This window comes from Hyalella azteca, unplaced genomic scaffold (genome assembly GCF_000764305.2).
Source record: "Hyalella azteca isolate HAZT.00-mixed unplaced genomic scaffold, Hazt_2.0.2 contig10287, whole genome shotgun sequence".
In the NCBI taxonomy this organism is placed as follows: Eukaryota; Metazoa; Arthropoda; class Malacostraca; order Amphipoda; family Hyalellidae; genus Hyalella; species Hyalella azteca.
In genome coordinates, this window is record NW_025940332.1 from 113,033 (window position 1) to 127,773 (window position 14,741).

Below are 14,741 nucleotides of genomic sequence, written 5' to 3' on the forward strand. Positions count from 1 at the left end.
GGGGTTTTACTGCGTTGTTTGGTATGAAAATTCAGTTCCAGCTACTGAAATTTAAATTGTTGATTATTTTGCAAAAGGTATACCAAGATTATTTTTTAAATCAATATACTAAAATATAAATTTTTAATATTATTAGCATTTTTAATAAAATTAGACATTGACAGTTGGTAAAATCTCTAAAACTGTGCAGCATCACTGATGCTCTTTTAATGTTTTTGGGTTTCGTTTTTTTTCGTAATTTGCTGCAAAAGATTGCAAGCAAATATAAAGAACTAGGTTAATAGTATACAATAATTTTCGATAGCAAATTTAAACATCTAATAACATTTAACATTCCAACACGGAAATATCGTATTGAGCGTGTATACGAGGCTTTGTACACCGCACGCAACACAAACGACATCTCATTGCATTTAATCCTTAACGTCCTTATCCAGCGCCTAATTTGTCCATTCAAACGAGAAGAACCGGTGCTATTTTCTTGTCTAGCTTGCGTCATTCCGGTGGCTTCTTAGTTTTTCTGCCTCGCGATTACGGAGCTGCGGAAGCAACGGAATTATGAAGGCCAGATCTGTGGCGAAGGCTTCTTATTTAGTAGCACAAAGGCACTAACTGTAACGAATATTTCATGTTTGATCCTCGAGTTTTGTCGAAACAATGATGATCACGTAAATCGGAAGAAGTGCTTGTTTGACATCAGTGTTCACTCAGTGGTACACTTTATTCAGTACACAATGTCATTGACATAACACATTCACTAAAAGCATCTACATATTAAAGACATTCCTTCAATACATTCTCTCCCTACATTTAAAATAATGTAGTAACGAGAGTTTCATGATCTGACACATGTGTCGACTAGAATTTTCGATATTCTCTACAAATACATTTGATCTGCCACAACGAATAATCAAGAGACCGCATTTATCGTTTAAAATTTTGATCGCGCATAGTTGAATAAATTTGTGAGCCCAATTTATCGCACTTGATACGGAGGTTCTAACACTCTTTAAGTTGAATGGCGATCAGCCTGTGTTCAGTTCATTTATTTGTTGAAATGTATTCGTTATTCTTCGATGTACCATAGAGCAATCGATATAAATTCGATATGGGTCCTGTGTACTGAGGCCGGAGACAGACTTTGGGACTTGTTTACAATGCTGATGCAAAGGAATTGGCGTGCATAAACGACAGACGGATTCTCTGATGTTGTAGAGCCGTTGTACAATTCGAAAGCTCTTTTTGTGTTTCACTTCAAAGCGAGACATAATTGTACGCAAACATTTTGAAGGAGGTTGAAAAAGCGTTGGTATCATAAAATTATACTAGATTTCGGATTTAATCTACCACGTTCATTATTCGAGGAAGAATGCCTCTCCAAAAATTGAGCTAATGTTATGCGTTTGAAAAAGTCTCACCGGATATCATGTAACACTAAGCACATTTTTCACAAGATATCCAATTACCTGGATTTGAAAAAATTTTTCACTAAATTTTGAAATTTTACTAGTGAAAGTTTATGGGTAACCTGCTTCTGTAAATACTGAATAAGTGTTTGAATTCGATATACCGTATTGCCAAAACAGACTAAGCTGTGCGTTGCCGGCTTTACACGCACCCGATACAGAATTGAAGAAGCTTCGCAGTCGCGCCTGTCCTGGACCCGAAAGAGAGAGAGAGAAATACTCTGGGGACCAGGAGGTATCGTTTCGACGAGCAGAAAGGAGGAAGTAGATGGGTGGGGGGAGTAGATGGGAGGGTGGAGTGGAAGCAGGGGAAGAGGAGTCATGTAGAGGAAGTATAAAAAGGTTGCGGCTCGAGTTTGGAGGAAGTGAGAGTATCCAGGAAGACGCGCCCATCCTTGAGGCTTATGACCTCTCTCCCTGGCTGGACTTCGGAATAACTTAGCAATATAGTTGATACTTTTTTATTATTACCGGAATAAATTTAATTTGAAGTATGAGATTTAGTTTGAAAAATTTCGTCAAGTTGATTTTTTTTTTTTTTTGCAAGGCTGCATGTAGCGATGGAGCTGTTGAGTCGTGTGCGAGACGAAAGCTAGTTTTGTGGCAGTCAAAACGGTCGACGCCAATTGTTAACTAAGGATGACTGAAGATCAGAAGACAGCACGCATTCACGGCTGTTTGGGGAGTACCGAACAATAATTATGTTCACATGACGACAAACTTCACGTTTTCATTATTAAGTTTACTCAAAATTCTCATAAACTGGCCAAATGAAATCGTAGGACTCGATTTATTAAAAATTAAACTCTTGTGTATTTGGTAACCTGTACTGTTGGTTTTTGCCTAAACAAGATAAAAAAAACGCAATACGTCAGAGTTGCTGAGCTATAACAAATCAACCCTGCCTATTGTATCCAACGAGCAACGATGCAGTGAATGATTGAAAATGTTTCTCTGCTTATTCATGTGGGGCCCGACTACAGTACAGAACATGGGGATGCAAGGCAATGCTGGACCGGTGAAAGCGAATTGCCAGTCATTGTACTAGAATAGCTGATATGCGCCCTCCTCGAATTCAAAGGACCGATACATTTCATTATTAACGATTTAACATGATTGTTCCGATGTTATGACAAGAATAAAATGACATGTTTTAAAGTATCAAAAATTATTAATAACCTCACCATATATGCTATCATTAGAACCCCACATCAAATAATCCTCTCTCTCTCTCTCTCTCCATCTGTGATCACTCGTATTAAATAAAATCAAACGAAATCATTAGCATAATGAGCCATATCAATGTTGCAATATATCACAGTTAAATTATTTGTATTCTAAAAACTTTTCTTTCTTGGTATCATAGTATTATCGAGCTTCTCACTGAGTTGAGCAGCAATCGGTGCATCGCACGACCTTGTGCCTGCTGCAGCAACGGCTGTTCTTGTGACGCTCGTGAACAGCGGACAGCCGCGTGCCTGTGAGTGCGCAGTGCACGTCGCTGTCAAGACCTCGTCGCTCCCGCGTGTTGCTGCTGCTGCCGTGCTTTGCGGAAGTGCGTGTAGGCTACCGGCAACAATAGTTGCCTTGAGATTATAATTCTCCTATTTCTGAAGGTACCCTTGCACGTATTGAAAAATTATCATCTTGTCTGAATAAAACCTTCGACTTCTGTGACTTGATTTATGGTTATTCAGCACAGAGTAATTTGCGTCAGTTTATATTTTTTGTAATTGTGAAATCTTTTAGTGCCTGCTGGATGCGTGCCTATTTACTTGATTTGCCTAAATTGAAATGCCTTCGTACTTCAAATTAGAAAAGAAAGTCAGAAGAGCAACTGATTCAGACTTTTCAATTTAAAAAAAACGTCGCATCCTTGAAAGTAAAAACAGTTATTTAATTTTTCTGTAAAATTAATGCCTGTAAAGCAACCGGATCGTTCTCAAACACAGCGCGGTGCAAATTTGCAGGGCTGAGCTCAGGCTGTTGCGAGGCCACCAGCGTCGTAAATCAGGCAGTAAATCGATGCTCGTTTTGCATCAACTGTTGGCTTCAAGTGCTGAACATCAAAAGCGCGTCAACAGCTTTCTCTGCTGACGATATGAAACTTAATCAATTGCTTTTTGTCGTTGCTAACTTTTACCTTGGATTATTGGTTAGATGGACTTTATCTTTACTTGCAATTGCTAGGAGAATCTACTTTCGTTCCACTATTTCACGCATGGATTTGGACGAACAAAATTGCTCAGCCTTAATAGCTGAAAACTTTTCGATTTATTGCACTCACTTTTTCATTGACTTTAGTATAACTCTTCTCGACATGAATATGCGACTCACGTGCGTTCATACGTTGAAGCTGCAATGACGTACGTAAAGACACACGACCTTACGCAGGATATCGCGTTTTGATCAGTCTTCTACGCCTCTAAAGTTAGTCAACTCGTTTTGTTTTCATTATTCGTGCACTCTACAAAAAATTGAATAGTCGTTCGTTGTACTTGAAAAATATCTGATTTTTTCAATACCACTTCATTTTCTGCAAATGTTTGTTTAACACTTCTAAAGGAACGGTTTCTTCATCGCATGAAGGCTTCATCAAAGTGACTTAAGCATCCGCACTCCTCTGATGGATTTGGATCTTACCGATTTAATTCGATTCTTGCGATGTTTATGGGAGAAGCTCTTTCATTATTATATAAGGCCATAAAATAGACTAGATTCTGTTCCGTCAATGTCATCGCTCAAGTCCCATGTTGGTGATGCAGTTAGCTTCGCCAATGAGTGCAATGTATCTATGGTCAACTGCTCACCGCATGATACGAGTTCAGCAGACCGCCCAAACATCGCTCAATGTTTCACCCAAGATCGATGCTACTATTGGGGTTCGCTCGTCATCAGTTATTCAGAATCAAATAAATCTTTCAGTGGCTCTAATTTCAACGATATGAGCACATGACTAGTGACAGTGATGGATATTGCACAAGCTTCACGCTTTGTTTTACTGCGAGTCTTTTTCAGTTTTATATTCACTATGTCTTGCTCATCATACACTCTACCCTCAGGTCTGAAAAAAGTTAATAGCACTCTACAGAACTGATATATGATTTATCGGGAAATAATTTCTGCAGTGTAATTTGACTTCAAAAATAATACGTATTGTGGCATCGAGTATAATAATTTCATTTTAGAATGTGAGTGATTATTTATTTTTGTAATTGCTTGTATCAACTGCAATTATGCCACTTTTGCCATCATTGCTTCATTCTAGGGTCAAATTTTTGCAACAATCACAACGTAGTGGCTGCTGTACCTCTTTCATGGTTAAGAAGGCAAACCCTTGCTAGTTGTGGTACAACAATGTGCTAGGTGAATCAAAATCACATCTCCAGCAAGTACGTGTATACTGGCAATCTTACGGCTGTATTAGTACTTCATGCCGCTGCGAGAAGTAGGAAACCACATCGCATAAAGAGCGCTAACAATACTATGCTTGGCAAATCAAAATTCTGTTCATGCGCTAGTTCAATACGTGCAGAAAAGAATTCATGAGAATTATAATCATAATGCGATTGTGATATTAGCTGTTGTAAAATCTTCCATTAGTATTGTGGAAGTACATGGTACCAGTATTACACCAATTATCTGTTGGTAACTGTCATTGTATGAAGTCATGAAGATGGCAACCACATCTGTACTGTGGTGGAGTTGAGAACGAAATTCTTACCTCGCGCTATATAGGAAAGGTGCTGAGCACCTCCACCGAGCTTGTCATGAGGGTAACCACGTCGTAGATACAGTGGGCGCTTGGTCGTATAGTGGTTGGTTGCTGCTCAGTTGTGAGCGCCCCAGAGCGTAAGTCGTGCAGTTTAGTTCGCACACGTGTGTGCGCGCTTCTTTGATAGCTCACACGATGGCCACAACACACACACGCGCGCGCGCACACACGTACACACGGTCGCACATGATGGGGAGACACCCAAGGCTTGCCTCAAGCTAGGGGGGGAAAGGGAAGAGCGTTCACCGGGGCAGTTTCGGGGAAGATTTGCGCTTAGGGAAAACTCGAGGTAGGAATGTGCCGAGTTACCATGATTTGGTTGCGTGTTTGAAGACGGTTCATGGTGATCGTCCTGGTTGCTGCTATCTGGTATTAGGTATTACTTGTATTGTTGGAGCTAGTTTTCAATACTAATGTGGCTGTCAATAGTTTTTTTTTTGTATTTCTAGTGATAATATTGTTTTTTGTTGGTGACTTTTGTTAAAATTGACAATTATTGTTATGATTGGGACCGATTTGTTTGTTCGTTGATGTTTTTTGTAATTAGTAATGCTTGACAGAAGAATATAGAATTGTTTTCTCGTAAATAATCGTAATAAAGATGAAGTTTGTGACGTGAACCGAATTGTTGTCATGAGCCACAAAATTGGTGAGTATTTGCGTGGCTTGAACCGAGCTTTGGGGCTCTCACGTACTTCTTCGTTATCACTTAGTTTATATTGATAAGGAAAGCTAATTTTTCTAACGCATATAAAATAGTTTAACTAAGAATTGTGGAGTTTACTTGAAAAAAATTGCGGATGCAATGAAGTTTCAAATGTAATTGTTATCGATAGTGTGAATAGCTTCCGAACATAATCATTTTTAAAGCGAAACCTGATTATCGGCCTTGAACTTTCGAACCAATCAAAGACAAGCATTACAAATTCTAAAGCCCGAAACGTTCATCTCCAAAAATTTTATCCGAATCAATAAAATTAGCAGTGAGTAACCAAGAAGGAAATTCCTTCACTTCGAAATGCGTCTCGGTAAGAACCTCAGCTCCTATAGCTAGACCACAGATAGCTCGAAAACTATCCCCCCCCCTCCCCCGCCAGCCAACCCTCTCCCCCACAACCATATCACTTGGATGAGAATGAAGGTAATGATGCCATCATGCCAGTTTGACCTTATTTCATACTAGCCTCACGAGGTGATGAATTAAAAATTGAGCAAGTAATATGAACCGGGAAATTTTAAAATATATTCATTATATTTTTGTTTGTGTATGCAGTTGACTGATTATTATCGTTATTTTTCATTAAAAAAGTTGATTGCGTAATCGATAAAATTTTTGTACTCCATACTTGTATTTTTTTTACTAGTCCACCATGAAGGAAGTTTTCCTATTTCCACTTCGTTTAAATTTGTATTTACTGATATCAGTTGAGTCGAGTATTCCAAATAATGACTGTAACATCTAACCAGCTTTAGAGAGAAAAGTGGCAATCATTCGGTGAAATGCATACGGAAACGAACAATAATTCTTGAATATACATTCTAGGCAATGCATTGGGTTGGGGCAAAACATGCTAGAAGTTTTGAATCTCAAGAATGAAAGGAAGTGTGGTTAGGCAAACCTGCCTTGCTGCGTACGCTCACGCAGTGACGAGGTCCTCTGGTGACTGGGAGGGCGGAGACGCTGCTGATGCGCAGAACTAATGGTTCTCGGCACGCTGCGAGTTCTGTCCTGTATTCCTGATAAGTTAATTCATTTTGTCATTGAACAGTCGTGTATGCAAGTGTCACCTGTCACAATATATATTAGTGTGGCAGGTGCGTCACCTAAATGTTAGCAACATCCATAGTCGTCACTTATGCTCAGCGAACCAAATTTCAATTCGTTTGGATGAGATAAACGGATTCCGATAGACAAATCAGAAACTAAATTCACCACACGTTCAGTGTTGGCTACAAAATCAATCCTGGCTTCTACTTTATCAGTGTACACTTCTCGCCTAATACTGCACCGTTGGCACGACGTCTGACATGACTCTTGTGTATGCTGATAAGAAGAAACGCTGTTGCGACAAATCTGCGTTGATAGTCGTTCATGACAAAGCAAAACGACGGCGTAATTCGTTTGATAGCAGTTATAGTCAATAATAATAATGGCATCAATGTAGGTGATTGTGAATGTGTTTATGTCAAGATAATAATTAACTTTAAATCATCCATTACAGATAATAAAAAATTCAACTACATATGATCAACGTCTTTTGATTGTTTCTTTTTGATTGCTTTAATTAATGCCAATATCGTTTCAACTGTTTTAGAAAATCGTTGTTTCATTAGATGGCTATTATCTGTTACAGCCAATTTATGTGTTCATGACCTGCTGCTATTAACGATGATCTGGAAAAGTCTTGACGTAAACTTTTTCTTAGCAGACCGGCTTTCCTGTTTTACTGAACCAAAAGCCTACGCTTTGAAGTTTGTCAAACCGTGTTTCACAATTTCTCGGAACAATTTAGGTTGTGTGAGGCCTAAGTAGATCACGTTCGGCTGTTGTCTGTGAGCTTTAGTGTACGTAGAGCTAAGTGGACTGAACCACTGACGCTACCTGACCTAGCTATCTATTTCTTGTGCATTCCATTGCCAGGTATCGAGATTTCTCTGAAAGGATCATCATAATGGTTATGTATTTCGTACATTATTTCAGTTCAACCTAATAATTGAGTCAATTTAGAATTAATGAATTATACATTAATGAGGAAATAACGGATCTTTTCTCTTTATAAAACAATAGATGACACAGAGTGAAGTTGCCGTGTTCAAGCCTTAAAAAGATTTTTTTATAATCGAAAAATGGTGAGTAGTGCCTATCATAGATAAATTTAATAACATGGTGATATAGCGTTCAATTGTACAAAAGGCAGTGCAGCTTCCACTGCGGTATTCCTCTGTTAACAACGTGGATATATCTTAGAGAATCTCTCAAATTTCTTAATTTCCCGTAATAAAATAAAATCTTACTGAATATTACATTGGATGTAAAAAACGCCAATCAATTTTAAACAGAACACATAATCAGATATTTTATAATTCCCGTTGTATAATACGTCGTGCATTCCAATTCATCTCGAAATATGAAACATATATTAAGCATTTTAGCTTCTAGTTTGAGTATTAATCTAAAATTTGCTCAGGAGAAGGTGGTGTGGGGCGTGTATGTGTGCGTACGTACGTGTCTTGTGCTGCTTCCATGGCCTGGCTCCCCCACCCCCTCTGTCAATGCACCAACTCCCTCCCTACCCGCCTTAGCTGTGTCGGCCGCGTGCCCACAAGTTCTCCCGCTCAGTCTCTGCTTATTTGTTTGTTCACTAACACGTCTAGCCTCTCACCGAACGCTCACTAATACACCTAGCCTCTCACCGAACAATCACACCCATAGCTCTCGCTTATATTACGGAAAGAATATTGAGGACGACAGTGCAATGCTATCTGGAAAATTTTTATCCTTTATGTATAAAACACATTTTTATAGATTTTTTTTGCTCCATTCGCCGCCTATATTCTGGCTAATCTTTATAACCAAATTATATTGGATTAGGTTTTAGAAACGTATATGCTTCAATAGGATTCGTTGAGGTGGGCACACGACTTCACATATATGACAAAACATATTAGACACTATATTTAAACACATTAAAGCACAAGCGGGAATTTGTGAAAGTTTGTGAATAAATTAACCATCTATTGTTAAAATTTCAAGGTATGGCACGGATAAAAATAGCCTTTTAAAGAGATTTAAAATTTTAACTTACGCATCAGTAATATAAATTTATTTTTATCTGTACTGTATTATCATTTCTTATGCGGGAAAATATTTCAGATGTGAATGGCTCTATTCACTTTCTTGTGTCTCATTCAGCCCCTTTATTATAATATATGATACGACTGTGTGATAAGCTGTTCGGGGTATCGAACACGTCCAGAGATTTTATAACAGGATTATTTGGTATACATCGAAACAGATCTCAACAATCCGAAAAACTGACGCAGTGCTTAGCTTACAGCTTTCAGGGTTTGTTTCCATGTGGTTGCGAATACATCACGGTTACATTATAATTACTTGTTAATTAGGTGTCATGAAATATTCACGTAAATTTCGCGGAGCCAAAATTGTTATCAAAATACTAAGAATTACTTTTACAGCCATCCACTTCATTTGCATAAGGTTGTTCTAAATTCTGAAGAGAAGGCTTTCAAATAATTATTTCGTAAAATTTTATCACATCAAGTCATTTGGTTGTATATTGATGACGCTACATATTGTCATGCAATCTCATTAAAATTAACTCGTTTATTTTTTTAGAGTTGAAATGTAAAATTCATAAAGGTCACAGTAAAGTGAGACAAGTACTCAAATTTGTGTTAATACTGTAACATGACCCCGCTAATTTGGTTCTGAATATTGTTAAATTGCATCGGTAATGCTTAGCTCACCTCACGTGGACACACACGGGAATGGCTCCGTTGTTTAGGACGCCGTTGATTTTGCGCAATCTTTTCAATGTGTTTCGTATATGGTGTGGTCTTTACTTGCCGAAACTTCATCTCCTATACTTGATGATTCGAAAAACGAAGAAGCTTCATTAATAGATGAAAAGCATTTCTTAACCGGATACTAGCCACCATGGGCCTATTTCTTCAGTGCCGACACTTCTTCTCTATTCTATGACTTACAAGAGACAAATTTTTATTTTATTTGGAACGAATAGGTAATAATGTACGAATTTCGAATTTCTACTCTTAGTGTCGATCGATTCTAGTTCTCATCCTCATAAATGAAAAAAATTTCATTTCCTGTCTACACACAAACTTATTTGAGAATCTTTTCACTAATAGTCTCGCGATATTAATTAAAAACGCACCCAAATGAACACAACTTAGCCAATGAAAGGTATAAAGACAGTGACGCCGTGACGAGCCTCCAATGAAAGTGTTTCGCTCACTACGTCATTACATGCGACCAATATAAACTTTTCGTTCGCTACGTCATCATTTTATGTAGCCTATGGCGCTGGCAAGAGAACGGTGACGTATGTGCAGATAACAATGACGTATGTTCGGCGCCCACCAATGCTCGGCGCGGTATTGTGTCCGCTCTCATCGTAGCAGCACTAGCTCTCATTGTGCAGCAGGCGGGCGGAATCATTGTAGCTGGAGCACTCAGAGAGTGAAGATGTGTGCGTTAGACCTCTGATGCTCTTCTGTGGTGATGTGAATCCTCGTTCAAGGAGCGAATTTTTTTCATGCTTAGTAGGATTTCTGTGAGTAAGAAATTTCAGTGATCCCATAGCGAATTTTCCAAGTGTTGTGTTTGAACTAGAGTGGTTTAGTGATCGCTGTTGACAAATATTACTTTCATCTACGGGTGATAATCTTCCGTGACTTCTGTTCATTACAGTGATTGATAGTTCACTGATTGTGCTCTGATTGCTCTGCTTGTGGATTACGCATATATTGGATTACCAACATCGCTGGGAATAACTTTCATCTTTTTTTAAAGGTAAGTTACAAACATTTCTTGGCAGTTTTTTCCGTATTTTTTTCAGTTGTCTTTTACAGTAGGCCTATAAGGCATTAGGTATGCCGCATGTAGGCTATCGAGTATTCAGGAAGTGGTTGATGCGAAAAATGTCTCAGCTTTGTACAAGAATAAAAGCATCAACACTAACACACAATTATTGCGTCTTGAATTAAAACTCTTCATAGTACCGAATAGATGTAATATTCAGACTGAAAGTACCAATTTAATTTTCTCTTGTATAACAATAAAGCTCTACAAGTATCGGAGTAGTACGCAATTCGAGTGGCTCAATTCAAAATATTTATTAGGCAACTTGATTCTCGCCTAGAAAAGCTGTCTTCGCCACTCACTTGTGAAGGGCAACAAAAAACGGCGTTAGTCTGCTCCAGAGACTGGCCTAAAGTCCCCTAAACACAGAATGAGTGCGGGTATTTTTTATTTTGTTGTTCCATTGATTTTTTTTTCTAGCTTACACTAGTTCAGCAACTAGGTACTCGCTCATGCAGGTGAATATAGATTCGCCTGAATCAGGCTGATTGTAGTCACATTTTATGTTCGACGCGTTTATATTTCAGTCAAATTCGAAATCTAGATACTCAGAAAATAAAATTATTGTAAACTGTACTATAACGTGATTGCCTTGAACTGTCCTGAAAATTTTTATTAAATCTCTTGCAGTTTAATTAGTGTTAGCTCTGATGGAAATGAGCCTTTTGCTTTTTTTCAATTCTTGACAAGTTGACAATACACGGAACCCAGGCTTAGCTTGTGAGGTTACTTGATGGCGAGGCCCTCGCGTGTTACGATAAAGACATTTTTGTTCGGATTTATCAGATTGAGTGACATTGAACACTATTGCTATCAGTTTATCGCTGGATATTCGTCTTATCACTGATAGACAGCTCTCAACTACTCAGTAGAAGCCTCATACTTTAGCAATGCCAATTTAAACATACCACCGACCACACTTGTCTTTGTGTGAAATACGAGTAGCATAGTATATCTTGCAATCAATTTGGCCGTTACGACAAATCTCAGACTCAACACGGCATGCGTTATACTTCTATATTTTGTAGTAGGCATTACACTATTGTTTTCCACTGCTTAAAATTATTAATGATTCATGTTTATTTTTGACATGTCCTTCTGTATAAGCGAATGTAATGAAATTTTTAGCAAGCACATGAAATAAATAGAGGCTAAATTTTTTGGTCGGTGAAAGAAGCGTCTTCTAACCGAACAAATCTAACGGTTTAAGGCTACTGTCGGCAAAACGTCTAGTCACTGATGAATAATCGACCTGCGCGAGGTATCTGGTACACACAGGATGTGGATATCGTATTCGTGGTGGCTGCTGAGTGTTCGAACTACGTACTACCCGCAATGCAGATGCATGTCCGTGAATTTTCTTGCCTGCTTGTGCCCTGTGGCCTGTGTTAACATTTTTTTGTATTTGCCTCAAACTGAGCATGATCTTTGTAATTTAGCACTGTTTATATATCTGTTTGGTCAAATATTTATCCACCATTTGATTTGGGGAGCAACCCCACATCTTGACTTCATTTTGATCCCATATTGAGCCCATTTTGATCCCATGTGTTAGATGCTGGAGATTTGTGACTAAAATTGTCTGGGATGCATTCGTTCTGTTGAGCTATTATTGTGGGTTAGTAGTAGTCACTATTCTTGCAGATTCACGCATCGCTATGTATTGACTTTAATGTTGATTTTATGTAGGTACGTTGTTGTTTATGTTGAGCACACAGGTAAAACCTGAACTTGAAGCTCCAAAAATGAGGCATATTTTAATTTACATATTTAGTAGTTTTCCGCGCTTGTGTTCTTACACCCTCAAGATAATCATGAACGAAAGTTGCTCGATGTCAATACGTGTTCGTTGAACCACATTACTCCCACAACACTTACATTGTGCAATGTGGAATGTTTCAGCATTGTCTCTTTAATAGCGTATATCGTGCTCGTCATTGTATATGGCACGTGGAATTTCTCACATTTTAATAGCTACATTACGCATGCTTGGAAGTAGGAGTACCATATAAAATGGGCCTCAGGCGTCAGAGGCTGCAGCTGTTCGAGCTTCGCGCCCGCTTCTCCGCTTCACTAACTAGTTCCTGGCCCCTGAATTGCTTCCGCTGCTCGTTTTCTTCGATATACTATGAGCGGCAAAAGTCTACGGGAATCGCAACGATTATTTAGCAGAGAACTTACACAACCATTATTTAATTGGCCAGTTGATTTGCCGGTTTTACCCTAACCCTTTTTTGCTTTCTTAGTGGTGGATTACTTGACTTCATAATATTCTGTTTAGCATTTGTTAGTAACTTTCGAGAATATATAAAATTGTTTCATTATTGTTGAGTCAGAGATGGCCTAATCTTCAGATTGACTGCAGCTGTATGCCAAGGCTGTTTTATATTCATTAATTCACTCTTGATCAAGAGTAAGGCTGTTTTTATGCACTAGTTTTCTATTTTATTATTATTTAAGTAATGATCGACTCTTTTTCCAACTCTTTAAAAGTGATTTTGAATGTTTTTGCATCAATATTGGTAAGAAAATGCACTCGTTTCGTAATTGTGTTAAATATTAATTATCTATTTCAGGAACCCTTTATGGCCATTGGACACGAGTGCTGTTTGGGTGTGAGAAACGAAGAGCAGGCTTGGAGACGAGCTCAACTTGACGATATACGCAAGCTGGGACAGACCTCTCGTGTTGGCTTGCAATTTATCGATCTCAAAAAGAGAGATAACAATAAGCAAGTGGACAAAGAAAAGCTGATTACTGAGAATGAAGCTCTGAGTAACCATCCTGTCATAGTGCTGGGCAACAGCGAAAACTTGGTGTCAGATGCGGACAACAAAAAACAACGAAAAGAAGGTTCTGTTGGAAGTGAATCGATGTGTGCTTCAGGAATTTTGTGCCCGGGTGTGAGCCCGTGTATCATGTCGGATTTCATTCACCCCATTCAAGGCCGTGTTGCCATCGATGACGATGGGCAGGAGATTGGTATGCTTTTAGTAGCCAATGACTCCGACGAGTCCTCTGCTGAAAATATTAATATGTCAGATACATCAAGCGAGGCAACAGACATGGTCAATACTGACCTTGATAGATTATGCAAAAACGTCGAACCAATGGATGTGGATGACAACGAATGCAAAGCGGACTGTTCCAACGATGTACTGGACGAGAGTGAAGGAGGGATGCTTAGCCCTGACGAAGGTTCGAAAGGCTCTCAATCTTCTGACAACGGATATGCATCAGACAGCAGCGTATCTGATGCATCCGACACAGAACTGAATCAAGTGAAGAATCCTAGTGAAGAGGAAAGCAGCAGCAGTGAAGATGAAAGTTCTCCTGACGACTCCCCAAGTCCGCCAAGTGCAGACGAGAGCCCCTTGCCGAGCGTCGAGGAAGTCGAAACCAGAACTGGCATCAGCTTTGAGAGAACGCTCAGCACCAGTTCCCAGAACGACACTTCATTTTCATTCTCAACTTCTTCAGCAAATGGGCATCTGAGTAGTTCGTCATCTAGTGGATACACTAGTTACACCAATGCCAGCAGGACGACGTGCGAGAAGACGCAGCATCGCTCCCAGGTTATGGGCTTGCTGGAAGGCAGACTACGTCTGATCGATGATAGCGAACGATGTCTCCTACGCTATGTGCTACTCAAGTGAGTGCCTCTTTTGTATATTCAGCTAGTAAGCATCGGATTGCAATTTCGGTATTCGTAAAACCAAATCTGGGCCAACATAGTATATAATCATCATATCATGTGATATCATTATTCATTTCAAGACAATTTCACACTGAAATGTTTGAATAGGTAAGTAATTTAAAAATTTGCTTTACCTTAAACTGTAAGTAGAACATGTGTTTTTATGTAGAAAGATTGATT

At 38.9% G+C, this 14,741-nt stretch overlaps 1 protein-coding gene across 2 annotated transcripts in view; it reads left to right on the forward strand.

Annotated features, from left to right (window-relative positions):
- The window catches only part of LOC108673392 (sericin 1), a 94,734-nt gene that overhangs the window by 76,647 nt on the left and 3,346 nt on the right, over positions 1-14,741 (forward strand). The window contains exons 1-2 of one of the 2 annotated variants that reach the window (XM_018161212.2): positions 10,435-10,795; positions 13,441-14,516. In XM_018161212.2, coding sequence (XP_018016701.1) covers positions 13,450-14,516 — 1,067 coding nt within the window. In that variant the 5' untranslated portion in view covers positions 10,435-10,795; positions 13,441-13,449. Of the gene's footprint in view, positions 1-10,434; positions 10,796-13,440; positions 14,517-14,741 lie in introns of those variants that run through there. The other variant, XM_018161213.2, reaches the window with a different exon arrangement.